Here is a 21,850-nt window from a genome sequence, read left to right on the forward strand (position 1 = left end):
GGCATTTAATAATAGATAATGATATACTTTACATATCAAGTCAAACGTTTTCCGACTTGGGGACTGTGAATGGGTTGATAACATCTCCATGGGCTATCATCCAGAAAATTCAGGATTATGAGCAAGAAGCAGACTAATATAATATTTTCTATCAGTATCTATTTTAGATTATTGAAACTCGTGGTTCTTTGTAAGAATATATTTTCTTGTTTTGGCTCTTCAGCTTTTGCCACATCTGATTTAGAATTTAAAGATCCTTGCTGCTTGACCTTGGAATTATGACCTTGATGTCTATGAAACCAGGATGGTTGTACAGCGAATATAAAATGAGTGATATAAATTCCCAAGAGAAAATGACATGTTGCTTAATGCCCAGCACTGAATTAACAGAACTGGGGCTATTTATTTAAGTTATTCTTGGTATGGTGGTGGTGGTCAGCTTCGTTAATACTGAGACTGAGGTTTTCCTGCATCCTATAGTGGATTTAGAATTAAACTAATACGTGTGTAATGTTTGCATGTTTCACATTGCTTCCAGCTAATCTCAACTGGAGGAATTTTCCTCGTTTCTACTATTCTGCAGCCAAGAAAGAGCAGTGTTAGCTTTCCCTCAATAGACCCTTTGATAAGGTCCCACATGGGAGATTGATAACAAAGGTAAAAGTGTATGGTATCCAGGATGACTTGGTTCGATGGATCCAAAATTGGCTTAATCATAGACATCAGACAGCATGGTGGAAAGTTGTTTGTGTGACTGGAGGCCGATATCCAGTGGCATACCACAGAGCTCAGCGTTGGGTCTCTTATTTTTGTAATACAGAGGAACCTCGCTTATTTGAATATCAATTATCCAAATATTGGATTATCCAAAGGAGATCTTGAAGTCTTGATAGAAACATTACATGAAAGACGTGTTTCCACGTCGTTTGTTTACAGTGATTAAAAGTGAACTCGGCTTACTGAAATGCTGCCGTGAACAGTCCTGAACTGATGGGAGCCCAAGCACCGTCTCCAAATGACTGACCTCCTGCCTGCTCTCTCTCCACCTACAGTTTCCCTGGAGTTCTACACCCCCTAAACCCCCTTCCCCAGATAATCTGTCCAACATCGTCCTGTAAAGGGCAAAGGTGGAACATGTCAAAAAGTTGCACTAAAAAGGTGTGTGTGTTGCTGGGTGTGCTATTTAGAGGCCCCCTGCCCTCAAAAGGCGGCGGCGGCAGCAACAGCAGCAGCAGTCTTGTTGGATGGGATTGGGGGACGGTGGGGACGCGGGCTGTATTGGACGGGGTGAGGGGTGCGGGGGTCTCGCACGCGGTGTGCTGCTGCATCGTCTCCTGAACAGGGAGCGGGCTTAACCGAAAACTCTGAACCCCAGAGGAGAGGCATTGAATCAATTAAATGAATAATCAATTATCCGAACGAAATAGTGCCCCCCCGCCCCATCTCGTTCGGATAATCGAGGTTAGTCTGTAATTGATTTGCTCAGTTGGCTTGATGGCTGATTTGCAATGCAGTGGAATGCCAAAAGTGTGGGTTCAATTCACACACCGACAAAGCTACCATGCAGGACACTTCTTCTTAAACTCTGCCCTTGCCTGTGATGACCCTCAGGTTAGAACACCAATAGTCCTCTCTCTCTAATGAGAGAGCAGTCCTATGGTCTTGTAGGACTGTGGTTACTTTACATATATAAGTTATACAGATGAGATTGTGAGGGGATGATAAGTTAGTTTGCAGATGACACAAAGATCGACTGGGAGGTTACTAGTGGGGAAGAAAGGCTTCGGTTACTGGAAGATATAGATTTATTGGCTAGATGGATAGATATGTGGCAGATGAAATTTTACCTTGGAAAATTGTGGGGTCCTGCATTTTGGAAGAAGTATCAAGGGAACACTTAATGAATGGCAGGACACCTAGGAAACTTGGAGGTGAAGAGAGATCTTGGGATGCTTGTCCACAGATCCTTGAAGGTGGTAGCACTGATTAATAGGCTGGCTAAGAAGGCGTATGGAATACTTTCCTTTATCAGTCATGGCATAGATTATAAGAGCAGAGACATTATGTTGGAGCTGGAGTACTGGTTACCATGTTATAAGAAGGATGTGATTGTACTGGAGGGGTGCAGAGGAGATTCACAAGGACATTGGGTTGTAGTGTTTTAACTCTGAAGAGAGACTGGATAGGCTTGGTCTTTTTTTATTGCAGAAATGCAGAGGAGGGACCTGTTTGAGGTGGATATGATGATGAGGGGCGTACAGTGTATATAGGAAGCCGCAGTTTCCCTTAGTTGAAGGGTTGATATGCAGGAGGCATAATTTTAAGATGAAAGGCATGAGGAAGGGATTTGAGGAAAAATGTTTTCATCTGAAGGATGTTGGGAATCTAGAAACTGAGCCAAGTACTGGAAACTGGGATTAGTGTAGATAGAGCAGATTTGATAAGGTCTCTTCTGCACTTTATGACTTTATAAATCTATAATAGGAACTTTTAAAAATATACCAAAGCAGTGTTTGGCAGGTAAATTTACAATTTGTTTACTGTAGATCACAGTGGGTTAGTTGACCTACTGTATAAGTCAGCCCAATTTCTTCAATGCCATGTCGCTTGTTTAGGCTTATATTTGGCATATAGGTTGACTCCCAATTTTTCACCTAGAAATTCATATCTAGTGTTTTACTTACATTAAGCAGTGGCTCAGTGGTTAGCACTGCTGCCTGACAGCACCAGGGACCCGGGTTCGATTCCACCCTCAGGTGACCGTCTGTGGAGTTTGCACATTCTCCCCATGTCTGCGTGGGTTTCCTCCAGGTGCTCCGGTTTCCTTCCACAGTTCAAAGATGTGCAGGTCAGGTGCATTGGTCATTCTAAATTATCCATAGTGTTAGGTGCATTAGTCAGGGAAATGGGTCTGGGTGGGTTGCTGTTTGGAAGGTCGGTGTGGACTTGTTGGGCCGAAGGGCCTGTTTCCACACTGTAGGGAATCTAATCTAATTTAAATGTTGGCTTCAATTTTTTTGGCTTAGAAATACGTACTTAGTGTTATACATCTCAAAACTTGCTCTATCAACAAACATATTGACTTGGATCCCATTTACGACCCCCTGAGAAAAAGAACAGAAACTGACATCACCACAGGAAATGACAGCACCAACCCCAGGAAACCTAAACACATAAATAAAAATCAGGCCATTATACGAATGCTTCATCCGGAGGCTCAATGATGATGTTACCTAGTATGGTGATGAAACATCTGAAAACAAACCTTCCAGCTCAGCGAGCAAGCCTACATCCAAGTTATACATGCTTATAAATCAGTGCATGGATCAAGCAGATAATGCAGCTGCATTTCTTAAAAAATATAAATGAATTTTAGTTACACCTAGACCATACTCCGCACAGCGGCTAACAAACAGAAATGGGTATTCCTGCAAAAAGAATAAAGTATGAAGCTGGTTACAAATTCATGTTGATAATTTTCACTAACTCGTCAAATAACTGTTGCAGTAGGAAAAGCCAATGTAAAATGGAAAAAAAAGTCTAAGAATGAAAGAAGAAGAACTGTTCCTTGAAGAAGATTCTGCAGACCAAATGCTGTATGATGGCAGTGGCCTCATCTGAGAAACATGTGTTGGAATTGGTCTTCAAGTTATCAGTCTAATTACATCATGGTCAGAAAGGCATTTATGTTGGCCAAATCAAACCCTTAGTCCAAGACAGTTTTCAGAGTTGCTGTAACCACTTAATGGAATGAAAGTGACCAGTATTTCAGTAGAAGATCAAAAGACCTTGATAGCAAAAATACCACTTTTCATTGATTCATCATCAAACAGTGGTGAAAACATTGAAGTAAAGAAGGATTTGGTACGCCTGCCTTCATTGCACAGTGCATTGAGTATAGGAGTTGGGGCATTATGTTGCGGCTGTATAGGACCTTGGTGAGACTACTTTTAGAAACCTGCATTCAATTCTTTCTCTGCTATAGGAAAGATGTTGTTAAATTTGAAAAGGTTCAGAAAAGATTTCCAAGGATGTTGCCAGGATTGCAGGATTTGAGTCTAAGGGAGAGGCTAAACAGGCTGGGGCTTTTCCTCCTGGAGTCTCAGAGGCTGAGGGGTGACCTTATCGAAGTTTATAAAATCATGAGGAGCATGGATAGGATGAATAGTCAAGATGTTTTTCCCTGCGGAGGGGAGTCCAAAACATGAACGCATATATTTAAACAGTGAGGGGGATGATTTAAAAGGAACATCAGGGCGACCTTTCCATGCAGAGAGTGGTACGTGCATTGAACGAGCTGCCACAGGATGTGGTGGAGGCGGGAGGTGCTTTTGTGGGATTGCTTGGATTCGGTGGACTGGTCCATGTTCAAGAATTCAGTGGCCAGCCTAGACCAATATGTCACCACCATTGCGGACTCCATCAACAAGTGTGTAGAAGAAGGCAATCTGTGTGTTCTCCAATTGGAAACCATGAATGAATTGGGAAATCCATTATCTACTGAAGACCACAGATGTGGCGTTCAAATCAGAAGCCCCAGACCTTTACATGAAATCCAGATATGACCTCCGCAAAGCAATTAGAGATGCCAAGAGATAATATCAGACTAAATTAGAGATCCAAAGTAACCACACGGACACCCACCATCAGTAGCAAGGCCTACATGACATAATGGAGTACAGAATGAAGCAGAACAGAATAGTGGACAAAAGTACATCCCTCCCTGATGTGCTGTATGCTTTTTACGCTTGGTTCCAGCAAAAGGTCAGTGAAACAGTGTCACCTTGCCCAACAGCCCCACATGAACCTATTCCTTTAGTCATTGCTGCAGATGTCAGATTGGCCTACTTGAGAGTGCACCCACGGAAAGTGACTGACCCAGATGGAGTCTCTGAGTGTGCACTCAGATCCTGTGTGGACCAGCTGGCAGGAGTATTCGTTGACATCTTTAACCGCTCCTTGCTGCACTTTGAAGTCCCCACCTGCTTCAAGAAGACCACCATCATCGTGGGACCAAAGAAAGCACATGCAATGTGCCTCAATGACCACCCGGTGGCTGTGACCTCCATAATTATGAAGGGCTTCGAGAGGTTAGTCATGGTTCACATCACCTGGAGCCTTCCAATCTGCCTTGATCCCTTGCAATTTTGCCTACTGGCATTACAGGTGAACAGCAAGTGCCATTTTCCTAACCCCATACTCATCCCTGGATAATAATTTAATATGTCAGGCTTCTACTTATTGATTACAGCTTCACTTTCATCACCTGAAAGAGCAGCGTTCTGAAAGCTAGAGCTTCCAAATATACCTGTTGGACTATAACCTGGTGTTGTGTGATTTTTAACATAATCTGTTCCAACCTCTTCCGTCAGGCAGAAGATACAAAAGCTTGTACCAACAGATTCAAGAATAGTCTGTTCTTGCTGTTATTAGACTTTTGAACGGGCCTTTCAAATTTCAAATCTAATGTCGATCTTGCTTTTTGTACACCCGCTTTGCAGCTGTAACTTTGTATATTCCTCGCTCTGTTCCTTGACCCTAAGATCTTTTGTGTCTTTGTATGTTAGGATCTGCTGTACTGCAAGTAAAACAAAACATTTCACTGTACTTCGGTACATGTGACAATAATAAGTGAAATCAAATCAATCCCAGCATTTAAAAGACATTTGAATGGGTACATGAATAAGAAGGGTTTAGAGGGGTATAGGGCAAATACTGGCAAATGGGACTAGATCTGTTTAGGATCTGTTTGAACCGATGAGTCTATTTCTTTGCTGTATAACTCTATGACACATAGTGTCACATTGGCAAAATAATTGAAATGTCCATCAATTCCAGTATGTCCAGCAACTGAATTATGGAGTGGAAGAGTTTTAAAGCCGTTCTAGTGAAAATGTTAGGACACATGAAGATTCATAGTGGTACGAGTTTGCTTGGTTGACAGAACAAAATGAAAGAGAAATAAAAATAAATGTCCGAGTGACCCGAAGATGTTGACTCAACAAGTTATTCAAGGATCATGTTTCTGCTGAATGGAATATGTGGTTGGTTGACAGAGCAAAATCCTTCACAAAGAATGGAAATATGTATGCTGCCTGGCCCCCTGTTTGGGTAGTTTTTGTTAGTTGTGGATTACTGTTAATGCTAAAACTTGTCATCAGATCATTCAAAGCATGAAGATTGTCCAATTCAGTGGATGGAGAAGATGATGATTTATTGTGGTAGGATGATTATGAAACTCAATGCCCAAACCTTAATCAGATCCAGTATAGCATCCTTACAGTATGCCATAGTGACTCAGGTTCAATTTCGTTTACTTTTTTGTTCTGCATTGGCTGCCAAAGACAGTGAAAGCGCAGCAGGTCAGGCAGCATCCAGGGAACAGGAGAATCGACGTTTCGGGCATAAGCCCTTCTTCAGGAATGAGGAAAGTTTGTCCAGCAGGCTAAGATAGAAGGTAGGGAGGAGGGACTTGGGGGAGGGGCATCAGAAATGTGATAGGTGGAAAGAGGTCAATGTGAGGGTGATAGGTCAGACTGGGGTGGGGGCGGAGAGGTCGGGAAGAAGATTGCAGGTTAGGAAGGCGGTGCTGAATTCGATGGATTTGACTGAGACAGGGTGGGGGGAGGGGAAATGAGGAAACTGGTGAAATCCGAGTTCATCCCTTGTGGTTGGAGGGTTCCTAGGCGGAAGATGAGGCGTTCTTCCTCCAACCGTCGTTTTGTTGTGGTCTGACGATGGAGGAGTCCAAAGACCTGCATATCCTTGGTGGAGTGGGAGGGGGAATTGAAATGTTGAGCTACAGGTGCAGCTCAACATTTCAATTCCCCCTCCCACTCCACCAAGGATATGCAGGTCTTTGGACTCCTCCATCGTCAGACCACAACAAAACGACGGTTGGAGGAAGAACGCCTCATCTTCCGCCTAGGAACCCTCCAACCACAAGGGATGAACTCGGATTTCACCAGTTTCCTCATTTCCCCTCCCCCCACCCTGTCTCAGTCAAATCCATCGAATTCAGCACCGCCTTCCTAACCTGCAATCTTCTTCCCGACCTCTCCGCCCCCACCCCAGTCTGACCTATCACCCTCACCTTGACCTCTTTCCACCTATCACATTTCCGATGCCCCTCCCCCAAGTCCCTCCTCCCTACCTTTTATCTTAGCCTGCTGGACAAACTTTCCTCATTCCTGAAGAAGGGCTTTTGCCCGAAACGTCGATTCTCCTGTTCCCTGGATGCTGCCTGACCTGCTGCGCTTTTCCAGCAACACATTTCCAGCTCTGATCTCCAGCATCTGCAGACCTCACTTTCTTGCCAAAGACAGTGAGGTTAATTTTAAGAAATATTTTGATTGTGGTTCAAACCAGCTTTGTATTTAATTAAATGAAACACAGTAATGATATAATTTGATTGACTAATTGTTTTCTCTATTTTAAAATAGCAACCATCCAACATTGACAGTTCAGATTTTCTGCTTTATGTATACATTGTTTCTGAACAGATTCTTTCAGAGTTTTAAACATTGATATATATTTCATGATATATTTCATATATTTTATGTTTTAGAGGTTCACTCCATAATGTACCTTACACAAGACTAAATCTTCTTTTATGTATGCTTTATGTCTTTGTTAACACTTGTATTTTACCTTCTTTAAGTTGGAATCAAAAGTTATAAACTTTCAAATTGTACCATTTCAAATTTGCAGTGCTTGCTTTTGATGTGATGCATTCGTGATAATTGAAAGGCACAACACACCTCAGTATGTGGCAGTGCCTTATGAAAGAGGAGAAAGTGAGGACTGCAGATGCTGGAGATCAGAGTCGAGAGTGTGGTGCTGGAAAAGGACAGCCAGTCTGGCAGCATCTGAGGAGCAGGAGAATCGACGTTTTAGGCATAAGCCCTTCATCCTGATGAAGGGCTTATGCCCAAAATGTCGATTCGCCTGCTCCTCAGATGCTGCCTGACCAGTTGTGTTTTTCCAGCACCACACACTTGACTGCCTTATGAAAGACCCCACCTGTGGGTACAAATTCATTGGTAACCTTCATTGGGTGGCACAGTGGTTCAGTAGTTAGCACTGCTGCCTCACACTGCCAGGGACTCCGGTTTGATTCCAGCCTTGGATGACTGTCAGTGTGAAGTTTGCATGTTATCCCTAAGTCTGCACGGGTTTCCTCCACGTGCTTTGGTTTCCTCCCCACAGGTTAGGTGGATTGGCCATGCTAAATTGCCCATATTGTTTGTGGATGTGCAGGCTAGGTAAATTAGCTATGGGAAATGCAGTGTTACAGGGATAGGGTAGGGGGAAAGGTCTGAGTGGGATGCTCTTCGAAGGATCATTGTGGACTCGGTGGGCTAAATGAGATGCTTGCACACTGTAGGGGTTCTATTATTCAAAAAGGAATTACATGAATATTTGAAGGAGAAACATTCTAGGAATATGGCGAGGTGAAAGATGAAATAAATTGCTATTTGAAAGAGTTGATAGCAAAGAGATTGATGTGATGGCCTCCTTCAGTGTTAGACAGTTCTGTGACTATTCTGAACCGAAGCACAGTAGTTTGTACTACCTGGTGCAATTAGGGTGTATAGAGCATCTCTCAGCAGTGTAGAAATTCTGACAGCAGCATCTTCTGGATACAATAGGAGGATAATCAAACAAGTACTAATATCCTCCTTGAAGTCAGCTTCAGACGCATTCAGCCAAAACTACAAAATTATGTTATTTCTATTTAAATTGTTTGATACCCAATTAGAGCTGAGAGCAATGGGGTAATCAGTCAGACTTTCACAACATGGTCATATTTAGTGTCAAATGATGGTGTATTTGGATTTTCAAAAGGCTTTTGATCAGGTCCCTTTTACGAGTTTAATGGGCAAAGTTAAAGCAAAGAAGTAATGTATTGGCATGGATTTAGAATTGGTCAACAGACAGGAAACCGTATGAATAAATGTCTTTTTCCAAGCGGCAGGTAGTGACTAGTAGAGTGCTGTAATGATCAGTGCCTCAGCGATTCACATTAAATATAAAAGACCTGGAGGAGGGAACCAAATGGAAGACTTCTGTGTTTGCTGATGATACAAAACTGGGCAGAGTTGCGAGGAAGATGAAATGAGGCTTCAAGGTGATTTAGGCAAGTTGAGTGAATGGGCAAACAAAGGGCGGATACAGTAAAACATAGCTATTTAAGTAGTGATGTACCTGTATTGGGAAATTGGATGTACAGAGGGCTCTGGGGTGTCCTTGCACATCAGTCAATGAAGGGAGACAGGCAGATGCTACAAGCATTTGGGAAAGCAAATGATATTTTGGCCTTAATTGCAAGAAGATTTGACTTAAAAAGTAGGGATATCTCACTTCAGTTATACAGGGCCTTGGTGAGGACCTTAATATTAATGTCTGTCCCTGCCTCTTAATTGCAACTAAGCAGGAGATCCTGCACTCAAAACATAACTTACTTGGTTTCTCCATAGATTACAGTTTAATCTGAAGAGTATTTCCAGAATTGTTTTGCTTTTGTTATTTCTATTTAAATTGTTTGATACCCAATTAGAGCTGAGAGCAGTGGGGTAATCAGTCAGACTTTCACAACATGGTCATATTTAGTGTCAAGTTATGAGACTTCTTTTTTCTTTTTCTCAAAGAAATGCCGAAGAATGTTGGCAGAAGACCAGAATCTGAATCTGAGAGAGAGGACGCTGACACCTGCAAAAGAGTCAAGTTAGATCCAGATGTTTCTGGCCCAGTTTTTGACTTCAAAAGCCCAGCCACCTTGTTTGAGAGTCTGATCTCTCCTATTGGAAGTAAAGAGTTCTTCGGTGAATATTGGGAACAGAAACCCCTTCTAGTTCAGAAGAATAACCCTTCAGTAGCTACTTACTATCAGTCATTATTTAAGTTTGATGATTTAAAGGAAATCTGCAGAAATGATGTATTTTACGGAAGAGATGTTAACTTTTGTCGATGTATAAGTGGGAAAAAGAAGGTTTTAAATAAAGATGGAAAAGTTAATTATACGCAGTTAAAGAAAGACTTTGAACAGAAGAAAGCTACAATACAATTTCACCAGCCACAGAGATTCAAGGTATTGATTTCGAGTGATATCTGTTTTCAGTTATGGTTTATAGTATATTTATGTTTTTGGATGTCTTTTCAGTGCAAAGCATACATGTTATTATTTTTTCAAGGATGAATTGTGGAAGATCCAGGAAAAATTGGAATGTTTCTTTGGATCATTAGTTGGATCTAATGTTTACATCACACCAGAGGGTTCTCAAGGTCTGCCACCCCATTATGATGATGTTGAGGTATGAATCTAAACTTATCTTGCTGCTATCATTTCAAATTTTTGATTGGATAACAAGTGTTGTACACTTTGTTTAAGAAGTGTTTGCTTTAATTGTACAGGCTTATATTGCACTTTTAAGGTAAGAATTAGAAGGAATTTGATGAAATAAAATTTTAACCAGAGTGTTGTGAGTGTCATGAACTCACTGCCCAAAAGGCTGATAAGGCGGGAACTCACAAAACTCTGAAGAACTATTTAGACGAGCGCACTTGAAACACCAAAGCATACAAGGCTTTGGGCTGGAAAATGGGATTAGAAAAGATGGATGTTTGATGACCAGTGTAGACATGATGCCCTGAAGGGCCTTTTTCCATGCTGTAAAATCTCTGATTCTTTATATCGCAAAAGTTAGGATTCTCATGTTCTCTAATTTTCTTATTTCTGTAGTAAATGAATTTAGCTCTGTAAAGTGTAGGCAGGGCTGTATTAACAAATTGGGTGACACAGCTCTAAAGGGGGTGTGGGAACTGAGGGACCTGAGTGTATATGTGCACAAATCATTGAAGGTAGCAAGACAGGTGAAGAGAATAGTTAAAGCATATGGTGTTCTCAACTTTAATAATGGGAGCACAGCTTCCAAGAGCAGGGAAGTAATGTTGAACTGGTACAAGATAGTTGTTAGACCTCAGCTGGAATATTGTGTATAATTGTGGGCACCCATCACTGGAAAAATGTGAATGCACTGGCGACAGTGCAGAAGCCATTTACGAGAATGGTTCGAGGAATGAGAAACATCAATTATGAGGATAGATTGAAGAAATTGGGACTGTTCTCCTTAGAACAAAGAAGGCTGAGAGCGGATTTTGAAAACCTGATAAGGTTTTGAAAATTATGAATAGGCTGGATAAAGCAGCTACACATTTTGTTGGTAGATCTTAATTTTTAGGGAATGTTAGTTCGTACAACCTATATTCCTGTATTAACATATTATCACTAAAAGGTGAGCAAAGTGTACATATGTACTGTACTATGTTTCTCTCTTCTATATTAAAACATTTATACATGTACTACCGCAACTGTTTCTCTGTTATGAGCCTGGAAAAGAGAAGTAAGAGAGAGATTTATATTTCTTTCCAAGGGTTACTTATATTTCAGCAAGGTATTCAAAATAATGTTAGAGGTCATACAAGATTAATTTCATCAGATAGTTTTTTTTGCGTTGTTAGGTGTTTATTCTGCAGTTGGAGGGAGAAAAACACTGGCGACTCTACAAACCCACAAAACCTTTAGCTCGGGAATACAGCACAGAACCTGAAGACCGGATTGGAAGTCCAACCCATGAATTTACATTAAAGGTACCAAATTATTGGTGCTACTCAATTAGGTTTGCCAGTTTTTCTGTTTGCCTTTTACTAAGTTGTTTCATTTCTGTGACATTTACTATGGAGCACTTTATGTACTATATATGTTTCTGGAACTTTCTGTTACTTTCGGGCATAGGAATGGTCAATGAAGTTACGTATTAAATAATTAGCCTTATTTATGTGCACTTTTGTAAAGAATACTGTAGCGGTCATAAATTGGTTTTCTGCATAGTAACATTCAGAAGCATTAAACAACAACTGCAGTGTCAGTTCAGAATCATTTTTATTTATTTAGCTGTTCTGATTATAAGGTTAAATACAGGCTCAGTTTGGTGTAAGGTTTGATCACATCCCAAATACATGAATAAATTATAATTATTAAATAACAATTGGGCTAGTTATTTATCGTATTTCTGTGGTTTTACAAGAGCTAAGTGGGTAAATAAGTAATGCTTACATAATACAGAGGTTCAGGCTGGAGGGACACAAATTCAAATTGTTCCACATCAAGTGGGATTTAAATTCAGTTAATAAAATAAAAAAAATTAGGAGTTAAAAGTTAGTTACTCATGGTGACCATGAAAGTATCACTGCATGTTATAAAACCCATCTATTGATTAATATATGATATGGAATGAAATCTGTCATCCTTGCCTGATGTGTCTTTATGTGACTTCAGAATAATGTGGTTGCCTTTGAAATGGCATTATAAGCCACATGGTTCAAAGAAATCTAAGGATAGGAAACAAATGTTGGTGTTGTCAGTGGTGCCCTTGTCTCACGAAATAACTCATTTTTAAAAATCACTTGTAAGTCAGTTGGAGAAGGAATAGGCTGCTTTTCCTGAAAATTGTGTAAATCTACTGAGTTTTACAAGAACCAGTACATACTGGTAAATTTCTGGTGCTGCCAGATATTTTGAGTTAAGTTTCACAGCATGCCATGATGTTATAAGTATTTGTGACGTCTGGATAGCTAGTCCAGTAACATAAACACTGTTTATTTACACATTTAGCTATTAGCCACTGAAGGATTTTTGAACTTAACAGAATATTAGGATAATTAACTGCCTAAATCATTAGTTACTAATTGTAATTAATTGTTTTGCAACTTTAGCTTCTCGAGAGAATAGCTCTCAGTAGGCCAATATTTGAAACTATGGTCAGTACTTTCTCCATCCATTGTATCCAATTGCAAATGATTTATGGCTTGGAGATCTTTCATATCAGGACGCTGTGATCCAGCTCACATTTAAGTTAGTGGAACTGCTTTGGAATGCTTTTTGCTTAATATAAAGCAGTGTTCACTGTTGTCTGTCTGTTGGACATAAAACGAGATTTGGGCAGATAAAATCAGAGTATGGCATTAAAAGCTTTGTCACTTAATATTCATAGAATCAAACTGCAGGATTTCACTTTGAATATCTTGAATAAATAAGATATTTGCTTTTCTGCATTTAGAATATTATGAATTTGAGTTTTATTAACTGAGTGAATTTTAAATTACAGCAGAAAGCATTGTTAGATAAGATTAAATAACTGGTCTCAATATTTATTAGGTTATCAACTTATGCATATGGTGATATTTCCTTGTTTATTTTCTTTTGATGGTCCAATCTAACCTTGGGACAGTTTGCTACATTTAAGTATAATGTAAAATCCGAATGATTATTATTACTGTCGTATTAATGCAATAAATAGGCAGTGTGAAATTATAGAAAATAAATACAATGTTTTAAAAGTAAACACTGCACAAACAAAAAATATATTTGTCATTGATATCCATTGGCCTTCACAACATAACAAAATGTGATAAACTAATACTGGAAATCTCTGCTTGTTTCCTTTTTTTTTCTAGCCGGGTGATTTGTTATATTTTCCCAGAGGAACAATACACCAAGCAGATACTCCAACAGGAGGCTCACATTCTACCCACATTACAATAAGCACCTATCAAAACAAGTAAGAGCATTTATTCTGGCTTATATTTTGTAGGAATTTTACACTGAAAATTAGTAACTTGTAGTTGCAATTAGTTATTTCTCTAAACATTTACTTTCTAACACTTTAAACTTTGCAACTAAGCGCTCACCAAAATGCAAGCTAAAGCGTGCGTTCATTTTTAATTTTAATTCTTACTCTATAAATGAATGAAATTGATACATGGGAAATGGAATAAAGCTGCAGTTGATGTGACTGTATTGCTACTATCTACCTACATTTTGCATATGACATAATAGCCATTTTTGTTAGTTATGTTTGTAATCAGACCTCTGGGTGCAATAGGCTTCATCTATTTTTCTAATCAAAAACTGCGATCAAAGTAGTCAGTAAATGTCTTGCACTAGTCTTGTATTCAACCCAAATAAATGGTCAAAGGCAAAATAAGAACAGTAAACTACAGTAACATTTTTTTTTAAGATGGAGGCAGGACTGTGTTTGTGTAGAAGTTTAAGAGCCACGGTTGAAAAAAACAAAATGACAACGAACAAAACAAATTCAGAATAATTTAAGGAGCTCTTAACAGAGCCAAAAGAATACGATAGAAATAATACAAACTCATTTCAATCCTGTTAAAAGGTATTTGGGAGTATTTTCCTCTATTTCTATAGGTGAAGTTGTCGATATTGGAAATGATTAATGTGATAGACAGTGATACTTGCATTTTTATTTTATTTGCTCATGTGATGTTAGCATTATTGGTTAGGCCATCATTTATTGCCCATTCCCAATTGCCTTGAGCAGGTGCTGATGAGCTGCCTTCTTGAACAACTGCAGTCCTTTTGGTAAACGTGTACCCATAATGCTGTAAGGAAGACAATTCTGGGCTTTTAACCAGCAATGGTAAAGGAATAGAGCTATAGTCCAAGTTAGGAAAGTGTGTGGCTTGGAAGGGAGTTTGTATGTGGTGGTGTTCCAATGCATCTCCTGCCTTTGTCCTTCTAGATAGTACAAATCACAAGTTTGGAAGGTGTTGTCAAAGAAGCCTTTAATTTACCTTTTAGGTGGTTGCAGTGCATCTTGTGGATAGTACACATTGCTACCATTGTATCAATGGTGCGGAGAATGAATGTTGAAATTAGCAGTTGGGATGCCAGTGAGGTGGGCTGCTTTTATCCTGGATTGTGTTTAACTTCTTGAATGTTATTGGAGGTCCACACATCCAGGCAATCGGCTAGTATTTCATTAGACACCTGACTTGATGCTGGAGGGTGGTGAGTAGTCGTTTGGGAAGGGAAGATGTGCTACTTAATGCAAAATTCCTAGCCTCTCACTAGTTATAGCTAAAGTATTTGTATGGCTGGTTCAGCTCAATTTCTGGGCCTGGTAATAATTAGGATGTAGTTAACGATGGTGCTGCCATTGAATAAACAGAGGAACTGATTAGATTCTCTTTTGTTAGAGAGAGTCATTTTCTGGCACTACTTTAGTGATTGTTATTTGCAACTTAGCAGCAGAAGTCTGGATATAGACCCAAGCTGTTTCAGTGTTCACGGAGATACAAGTGGTACTGAATATTGTGCAATCAGTGAACATTCCTACTTCTGATATTATAGTAAAGGAAAGATAATTGATAAAGCAGCTAAGATGCTTGGACCAAGCATCTTAGTCCAAGCATCAGCAAAGTTCTGGGACTCAGATGATTACTTGCAACACCCACACACATCTTCTTTTATGCTAAAAATGACAATGACCAGCAGTGAGTTTTCCCGTCATTTCCATACTCTGTCAAATGTTGCTTAATGCCACCCTCCCTTCACCTCCAGAGTTCAGCTCTGTTGTCCAATTTGGATAAAGGCTACGACGAGGTCAGGAGTTTAGTGGCCCAATTGGAACTTTAATTGAGCATTAATTAGTATTTTATTATTGAGCAAATGTTGCTTGATAGTGCTGTCGATGACATCCTTCTATCGCTTTGATGATTGAGTAGTAATTAACTGGGCTGGATTTCCTCCATTTTGTGGTCAGGACATAGCTGGGTAACTTTCCAGATTGCTGGGTAGATGCCAGTGTTCTAACTAAACTAGAATCTCTTATTGGTACGGTGAGTTCTTGAGGACAAATCTTTCATACTGTTGTCTGGCGCTGTTAATTTTGCAGTATTCCTGCTTTCAACCTATTCTGGATACCGCATGGAGTGAAATGAATTGGCTAAATCTGGCATCTGTGATGCTGTGAAACTCAAGAGGAGGCTGTGATTGACCTACCACTTAATATTTCTGGCTAAAGTACTGCATTTATTGTTTTAAATAAATTTTTTTTGTTGTAGTACATGGGGAGATTATCTGCTTGATGTAATTCCTTGGCTTGTATATGATACAATGAAAGAAGATATTGAACTATCCAGAGGCCTGCCTAAGCAATATCTTATGGTAAGGATTTTTTTTTTCTCGTTTCCATCCATTGATTTTGTTTCTGTCTCTGTTAGACTCCTGAAAATATATATTTACTCTCTCTGTCTTTTCTTGTGGATGGATTACTGGAGCAGTAGTGTTCTGCCTCTCTGACATAGAAGGCATAATTTGAGTCTAGAAAAGACAGCAGGGGCGAAATTCATCTTGCACCTAAGCTGCTGAAACAATCTTTCTGCATGTTAGCCATACTGGCCTGAAGCCTGAGTCAAAGTTTAACTTTATAAGTCCTCTGAAATTCTGCTGGCAAGCTGCAAGCCCCAGGCGCTCACATGAAGCAATAGCAAGCCAATTTGATGAGACCACACATTGTCGATGTCATTATGGTCATCTGCAATTGGTGGAGGCTTAACATCCATTTTGATGAGTTGCAAAACAGACAATTCCCCAAAGCAAAGTATCTGATCAGGTTTCATCCTTTAACTAAAGCATACCATTATAGAAAGGTATTTTGATAGAATGGAATGAACTACATTTCTTTTAATGATCAAATACCGATAGAATGTCAAGTAGAATGTGCCTTCTCACTTTATACTGATTTATCCATTCTAGTTTAACCACTTATATAGTAAAAAAACTTATTTCTGAAAATGAAAGATATTAACCCAGAGATTAATGGATTGTTTTAAGTTTGTTTTTAATTGATGCCTTTTTGATGTTTTTGAATAATTAATTAAATTATCTCTGTAATGGCCTTGTATTTTCTAGATTGCATTTGTGCAAAATAATGCCAAAATTTTGCTAATAGGTGCTCATAACATTTTCATTGTAAGTATTGACATGGAATTCAAAGCCACCGATAGGGAAAATAATGGGTAATAAGAATGAATAATAATAGTCTCTTCTGCTGTGGTAAGGTAATATTTTTAAAAAGCTAAACCTGAGGACTGCATTAAGCTTTACACAAGATTCTGATGTTGTTATGGAGATTTGGGTGGGGGGAAGCAGAGCATCTTAAGATCTTGAAGAGACAGAGCTATTTCCCAGGTCTGGAAATAGTATTAGTAATAATATTTCTCTTATTAATGTAACAGTATCTGATTGCTATCATGTAATAAACTGCGTCTTGCTTCAGAGAAGACTCTCCTTCTCATTTGAATACCTAGTGGTTTTTCTCGACCTCTTTACATCAAGTGTGCCCTGTAAACCCATTCAGAAAAGGAGAAAGCTGGCAATTGTCTACCCAATCACATGTTGGGAGTGGTTAACATCGCATGTTTGTATGACATGGTCAGCAGCAGTGCGAAGTGGAATTCAGCTTAGCTGCATGGATTCCAATAAACCCAGAAGAATTTCTGGATACAACTTTCAAAGTGACTAGGGCAGCTAGTCTGCTGCAACCTCTGGCAAAATTCTATAAGGCAGAATCTACAGGCAAGGGAAAAAGCCTTTCAATCTGGGAGGAGAAGTGCAGAAGCAAGTGTAAGCTAGAAGCTACTTCGAACTAGCACACTAGTCACTCCCAGCAGTTGAAGATTGCATTGGCTACCAGTGAACTTTAGTAATGGTCCTGATTTGAAATGCAGCACCAGAGAGTGAATGGATATCGGAGGCTCCGTGAAGAAAGCTAAAATCCATGGTGGACAACTGGAAGACTTTTTATTAAAAACTGGGCAGTGACAAGCAAAAATGGCTAGAAGAGAAAGCTTACAGCTCAGAGCAAGTATTGCTATCATAGTGACTGACACTATGAGGCACAGCTACAGTAAGTAAAATCAAAGGCTGTATAAGTAATTTAGACCAAGATTTTAGCTCTGAGAATTTCATAAAGCCAGATTTAAAGTAAAAAGGAGCCAAATTAGCAGCTTTAGCAGACAAATTCTGACATAAGAAAGTAAGTAGACTTTGGAGGCTGCAATGAAAGTAGGAAATCCATAAATGGAGGTGCAGTTATGCTGTGAAGAAGTTGCAGGAACTGGAGAACTGTTGAAGCAAACTGAAATGTTGACTAAAATTGTAAGACAGTGAGCATTACTGGTGTTAAAAATCACACAACACCACGCTGCTATGTAAAATTCTGTAAATCCTTTTGTTAGAAGTAGAATCAGTTTGAACATTAGGACACAGACAGCCTCACACAGGACACTTCACAACTTCAGTGCATTATCTGAGCTGACATGGCACCCGTGGTTAAAGTTCACTTGAGAATGTAACTTTAAGAAAGGGTCCTAGGGTTTACATATGAAAGAACTGAAACCAACATGATCATTCTAAAAGACGAGAGGCGTAACAAACAATCCAGGTCTTTTTCAATTTGTAATTTTAGTTGCATCACACTGTAAACGTTTGCTATAAATTCTGTGCCTTACGATCTTATACTCAACAACCATCTGATGAAGGAGAAGTGCTCCAAAAACTGCTACTTCCAGATAAACCTGTTGAACTCTAACCTGATGTTGTGTGATTTTTAACTTTGTACACCCCAATTCAACACCGGCACCTCCAAATCAGCATTATGCGAAGCATAGTGGGCAACATAAATTGTTTGGGGAAAGCTCTTAAGAAAATTGGATTCAGCTTTAAGGCTGGAGGCAGCAGGATTTATTTGATAAAGTCAGGGAAAAGGATAGAATTTCGTTTATAGACTGTCAAAGGAGGGAAATTGTCTATTTTGCTTGCTTATAAAAAGTGGAAGATATTCATTTTAACTGTAGATGGTGAAAAAAACTATGTTGGCCATAGAAGCATGAAAGGGCCTTCCAGTAAGCTCTGCAGGAGAGCAGCATTGTTATACTACACAGTTAAAGCCTTTAAGATGAGGGAAATAAAACAGTGTTGTATTTAAAAGTTTTTAAGACAAAGAGAGTAAAGCAGCATTCAGATACTGCAGAATTGAAAAACTTTAAGAAAAGTAAACAATCAGAGGAGGAAAAACTGGCAGGAGAAATAATATTGCCAAAATGTTTTAATTTCGGAGACCTCCGAGTACAACGGGGATCTTGATCAGATGGGCCAGTAGGCTGAGGAATGGCAGATGGAGTTTAATTTAGATAAAATGTGAGGAGCTGCATTTTGGTAAGGCAAATCAGAGCAGGACTTATACACTTAATGGGAAGGTCCTGGGGAGTGTTGCTGAACAAAAAGACCTTGGAGTGCAGGTTCATAGTTCCATGGAAGTGGAGTCGCAGGTAGATAGGATAGTGAAGGAAGATGTTGGCATGCTTTCCTTTATTAGTCAATACATTGACTATGAAGATCTGTGACCCCTCAAGAGGGGCCTCTTGTTTCGAGATTAATGTAGAAGATCGATCCCAAATCCCTCTGTTCTGTAGCTTTTTGCACACTTTCTCCATTTAAATAACATTGAGCTCCTCCAATCTTCCTGCCAAAGTGTGTAATCTCACATTTTTACATTTTCTATTCATCTGCCAAATTTTATCGATTTTGCTTAACATGTCTATATTCCTCTAAGGCTTTGTGGCATGCTCACAACTTGTCTTCCCACTGTTATGGACCAGGCCAGACCCCCTCAAAACATTTTAAGAAGGTAGCCCAGAATCTAACTTTTGTAGTTGTTTTAAGCAGATGTAAAGTGAATATTCCAGGCGTGCGCAGCTGGTCAAACCACTCAGTTTTAAACAAAACAGAATTTATCTACACACAAACAAAAGAAAATAGAGTTTAGAATAACATAACTATTTGAAAGTCCAACCGATGTGAAAACACAACTAAACAAAGATTTCGTGCAACATCCCATAAACACACACCTTGGCAAAAAGGTAAATTCAAACACAGGTTCTTACAGGAGAGATTTGTCAGAGAGAGAGAGAGAGAGAGAGAGAGTGTGTCAGCATAGAGCTGTTTCCTTGGATCACTAGCTAAAATCTAACCCAATGCTAGAAAAATCCCTGAACTGGGAGAACTGGCCACTTTCATTGTACAAGTGCTTTTAAAAAAAACACCTGAAAGCCTTTTCTACTTGTGGAGCATCTGTTAGCCATTTTTAAAGTAGCCAGTTCAGATATTTTGGAACCTCTACCTTTACAACCCCTCTCAGGGGGAAAATAAGCCAAGGACAGAATAATCTTGTTAAAGGAGCAGCATTGTCACACCATCTGTTTCTGTGTCATCCACAAACTTGACTATGGTACATACACTTTGCTCGTTCATGTTATTAATATAGATTGTAAATAAGAGTAGGTCCCTGTGGCACTCCACTAGTTACAGATTGCCATCTTGAAAATGCTCTCCCTTATCCCACCCTCTGACTCATTAGTTGGCAAACCCTCTATTCTTGCTAATATACCACCTCCAACAGCAACACCAATCAGCTGTTGTCTTATTAAGTAACCTAATGTGTAGTACCTTATCAAATGCCATCTGAAAATCAAATATATTACATCTACTGTTAGGGTTCTTATGGCACAGTGGTTGTGTCCTGATCTTGTGAGCCAAAAAGCTTAAGTTCAAGTCCCATCTGCTGTGAGGTTGCATCATAACATCTCTGAACAGAGAATATTGACTGCATCCACAGCTTCCCCTTTACCCTGCTTGATACTTGCTCATATAATTCTAATAATTTGTCAGGTATGATTTCCCTTTCTTGAAGCCATGCTGACTTTGATCATATTATGTATTTTTACCTGTTGAAGTATTGCATCCTTTACAATAGGTTCTTACATTTTCCCAATAGCAAATGTAGTAACTGGCTTTTAGTTACCTGTTTTTGTCTCCTTGCCTTTTTAGATAAAGGTATAGCATTGGTAGTTTTCAAATCCTCTGGATTCTTATAAGATTGCTGCTCATGCATCCACTATATATCTGTAACCAATTCTTTTAATATCCCATCAGGTCCAGGGTCTTTAGCCTCATTAGTTTTTCGAGCACTTTTTTGCTAGTGAGAAATCAACTCCATTATCTCATATAATTATGTTATGCTGATCTTTCCTATAAAAATAAGTGTATTTTATTTTAAAGTAATCAATTTGGTGAAGTGCTTTAAAATGTCCTCAGAATCTGAAAGAAACAATAAATATTTTTTGCTTACTCTTTCATTTTGTATTTTGTAGCAGATGAGTTCATCAGCTGATTCAACAAGGAAACTGAGTGGATTTCTGCGAGGGTTGGCAGATCAGCTAGAGAATGGAAAAGAAACTAGATCATCTGAAATGAGAAAAGATTTTATTTTAAACAGATTACCTCCATATATGGGCAACACTTCAGATTGTTTGACACAAGGTGAGGTGCAACTCCCATATCTGAGGCAATTTCTCCTAAAACTGGATGAATTTATTTAAACACTTTGTGAATACTTGTGAAAACTAAAAAAAAACTTTAAAATAGCTCTTCACCTCCTTGAATTGCATGCACTTTGAATACACTTCAGAACTTTGAATATTGAAACAAATGTGTGTCATGCCTATTGCACTATTCTGTTTTCTTAAAAATGACATACATTTTGATGTGAGATATGTACAGCTTTTTAATGTGAAAATATGTACAGCTTTTTGCATTAGACATTATAGTGTTCGAATTGAAGGAATATTCTTACCAAACCATATCTGTAAATGTACAAACGTGCAGCTGCATTCCTGTACTAAACCTGTAAACAAATACAGCACGAATCACAAATTTTTCCCTTATTTTTGTGAAACTGCATTTCAAAGTATTCTCTATTATTGTTAAATCAATTGATCCAGAGATAATCAAAATTTGTTAAGTGTTGTGACTAATAGGTCATGTGACTAATTGAGGATCTAGGTATGCCTATTTAATTTTACATTAGTAAATGAGAAAAGGTTAATAAAACACTATGGTTGGGCATTTTGTGACATTCATGGA

The 21,850-nt window shown here is 39.1% G+C and overlaps 1 protein-coding gene across 3 annotated transcripts in view; it reads left to right on the forward strand.

Annotated features, from left to right (window-relative positions):
* Window positions 1-21,850, forward strand: part of riox2 (ribosomal oxygenase 2) — a 59,984-nt gene that overhangs the window by 2,954 nt on the left and 35,180 nt on the right. For all 3 annotated transcript variants that reach the window (XM_043700804.2, XM_043700805.2, XM_043700806.2), the window contains exons 2-7: window positions 9,651-10,090; window positions 10,194-10,313; window positions 11,521-11,649; window positions 13,516-13,619; window positions 15,928-16,030; window positions 21,079-21,247. In XM_043700804.2, coding sequence (XP_043556739.1) covers window positions 9,653-10,090; window positions 10,194-10,313; window positions 11,521-11,649; window positions 13,516-13,619; window positions 15,928-16,030; window positions 21,079-21,247 — 1,063 coding nt within the window. In that variant the 5' untranslated portion in view covers window positions 9,651-9,652. The remainder of the gene's footprint in view (window positions 1-9,650; window positions 10,091-10,193; window positions 10,314-11,520; window positions 11,650-13,515; window positions 13,620-15,927; window positions 16,031-21,078; window positions 21,248-21,850) is intronic.

This window comes from Chiloscyllium plagiosum, unplaced genomic scaffold (genome assembly GCF_037043375.1).
Source record: "Chiloscyllium plagiosum isolate Xiang-an unplaced genomic scaffold, Cpla_swu_hap1 HiC_scaffold_12, whole genome shotgun sequence".
NCBI classification, from domain to species: Eukaryota; Metazoa; Chordata; class Chondrichthyes; order Orectolobiformes; family Hemiscylliidae; genus Chiloscyllium; species Chiloscyllium plagiosum.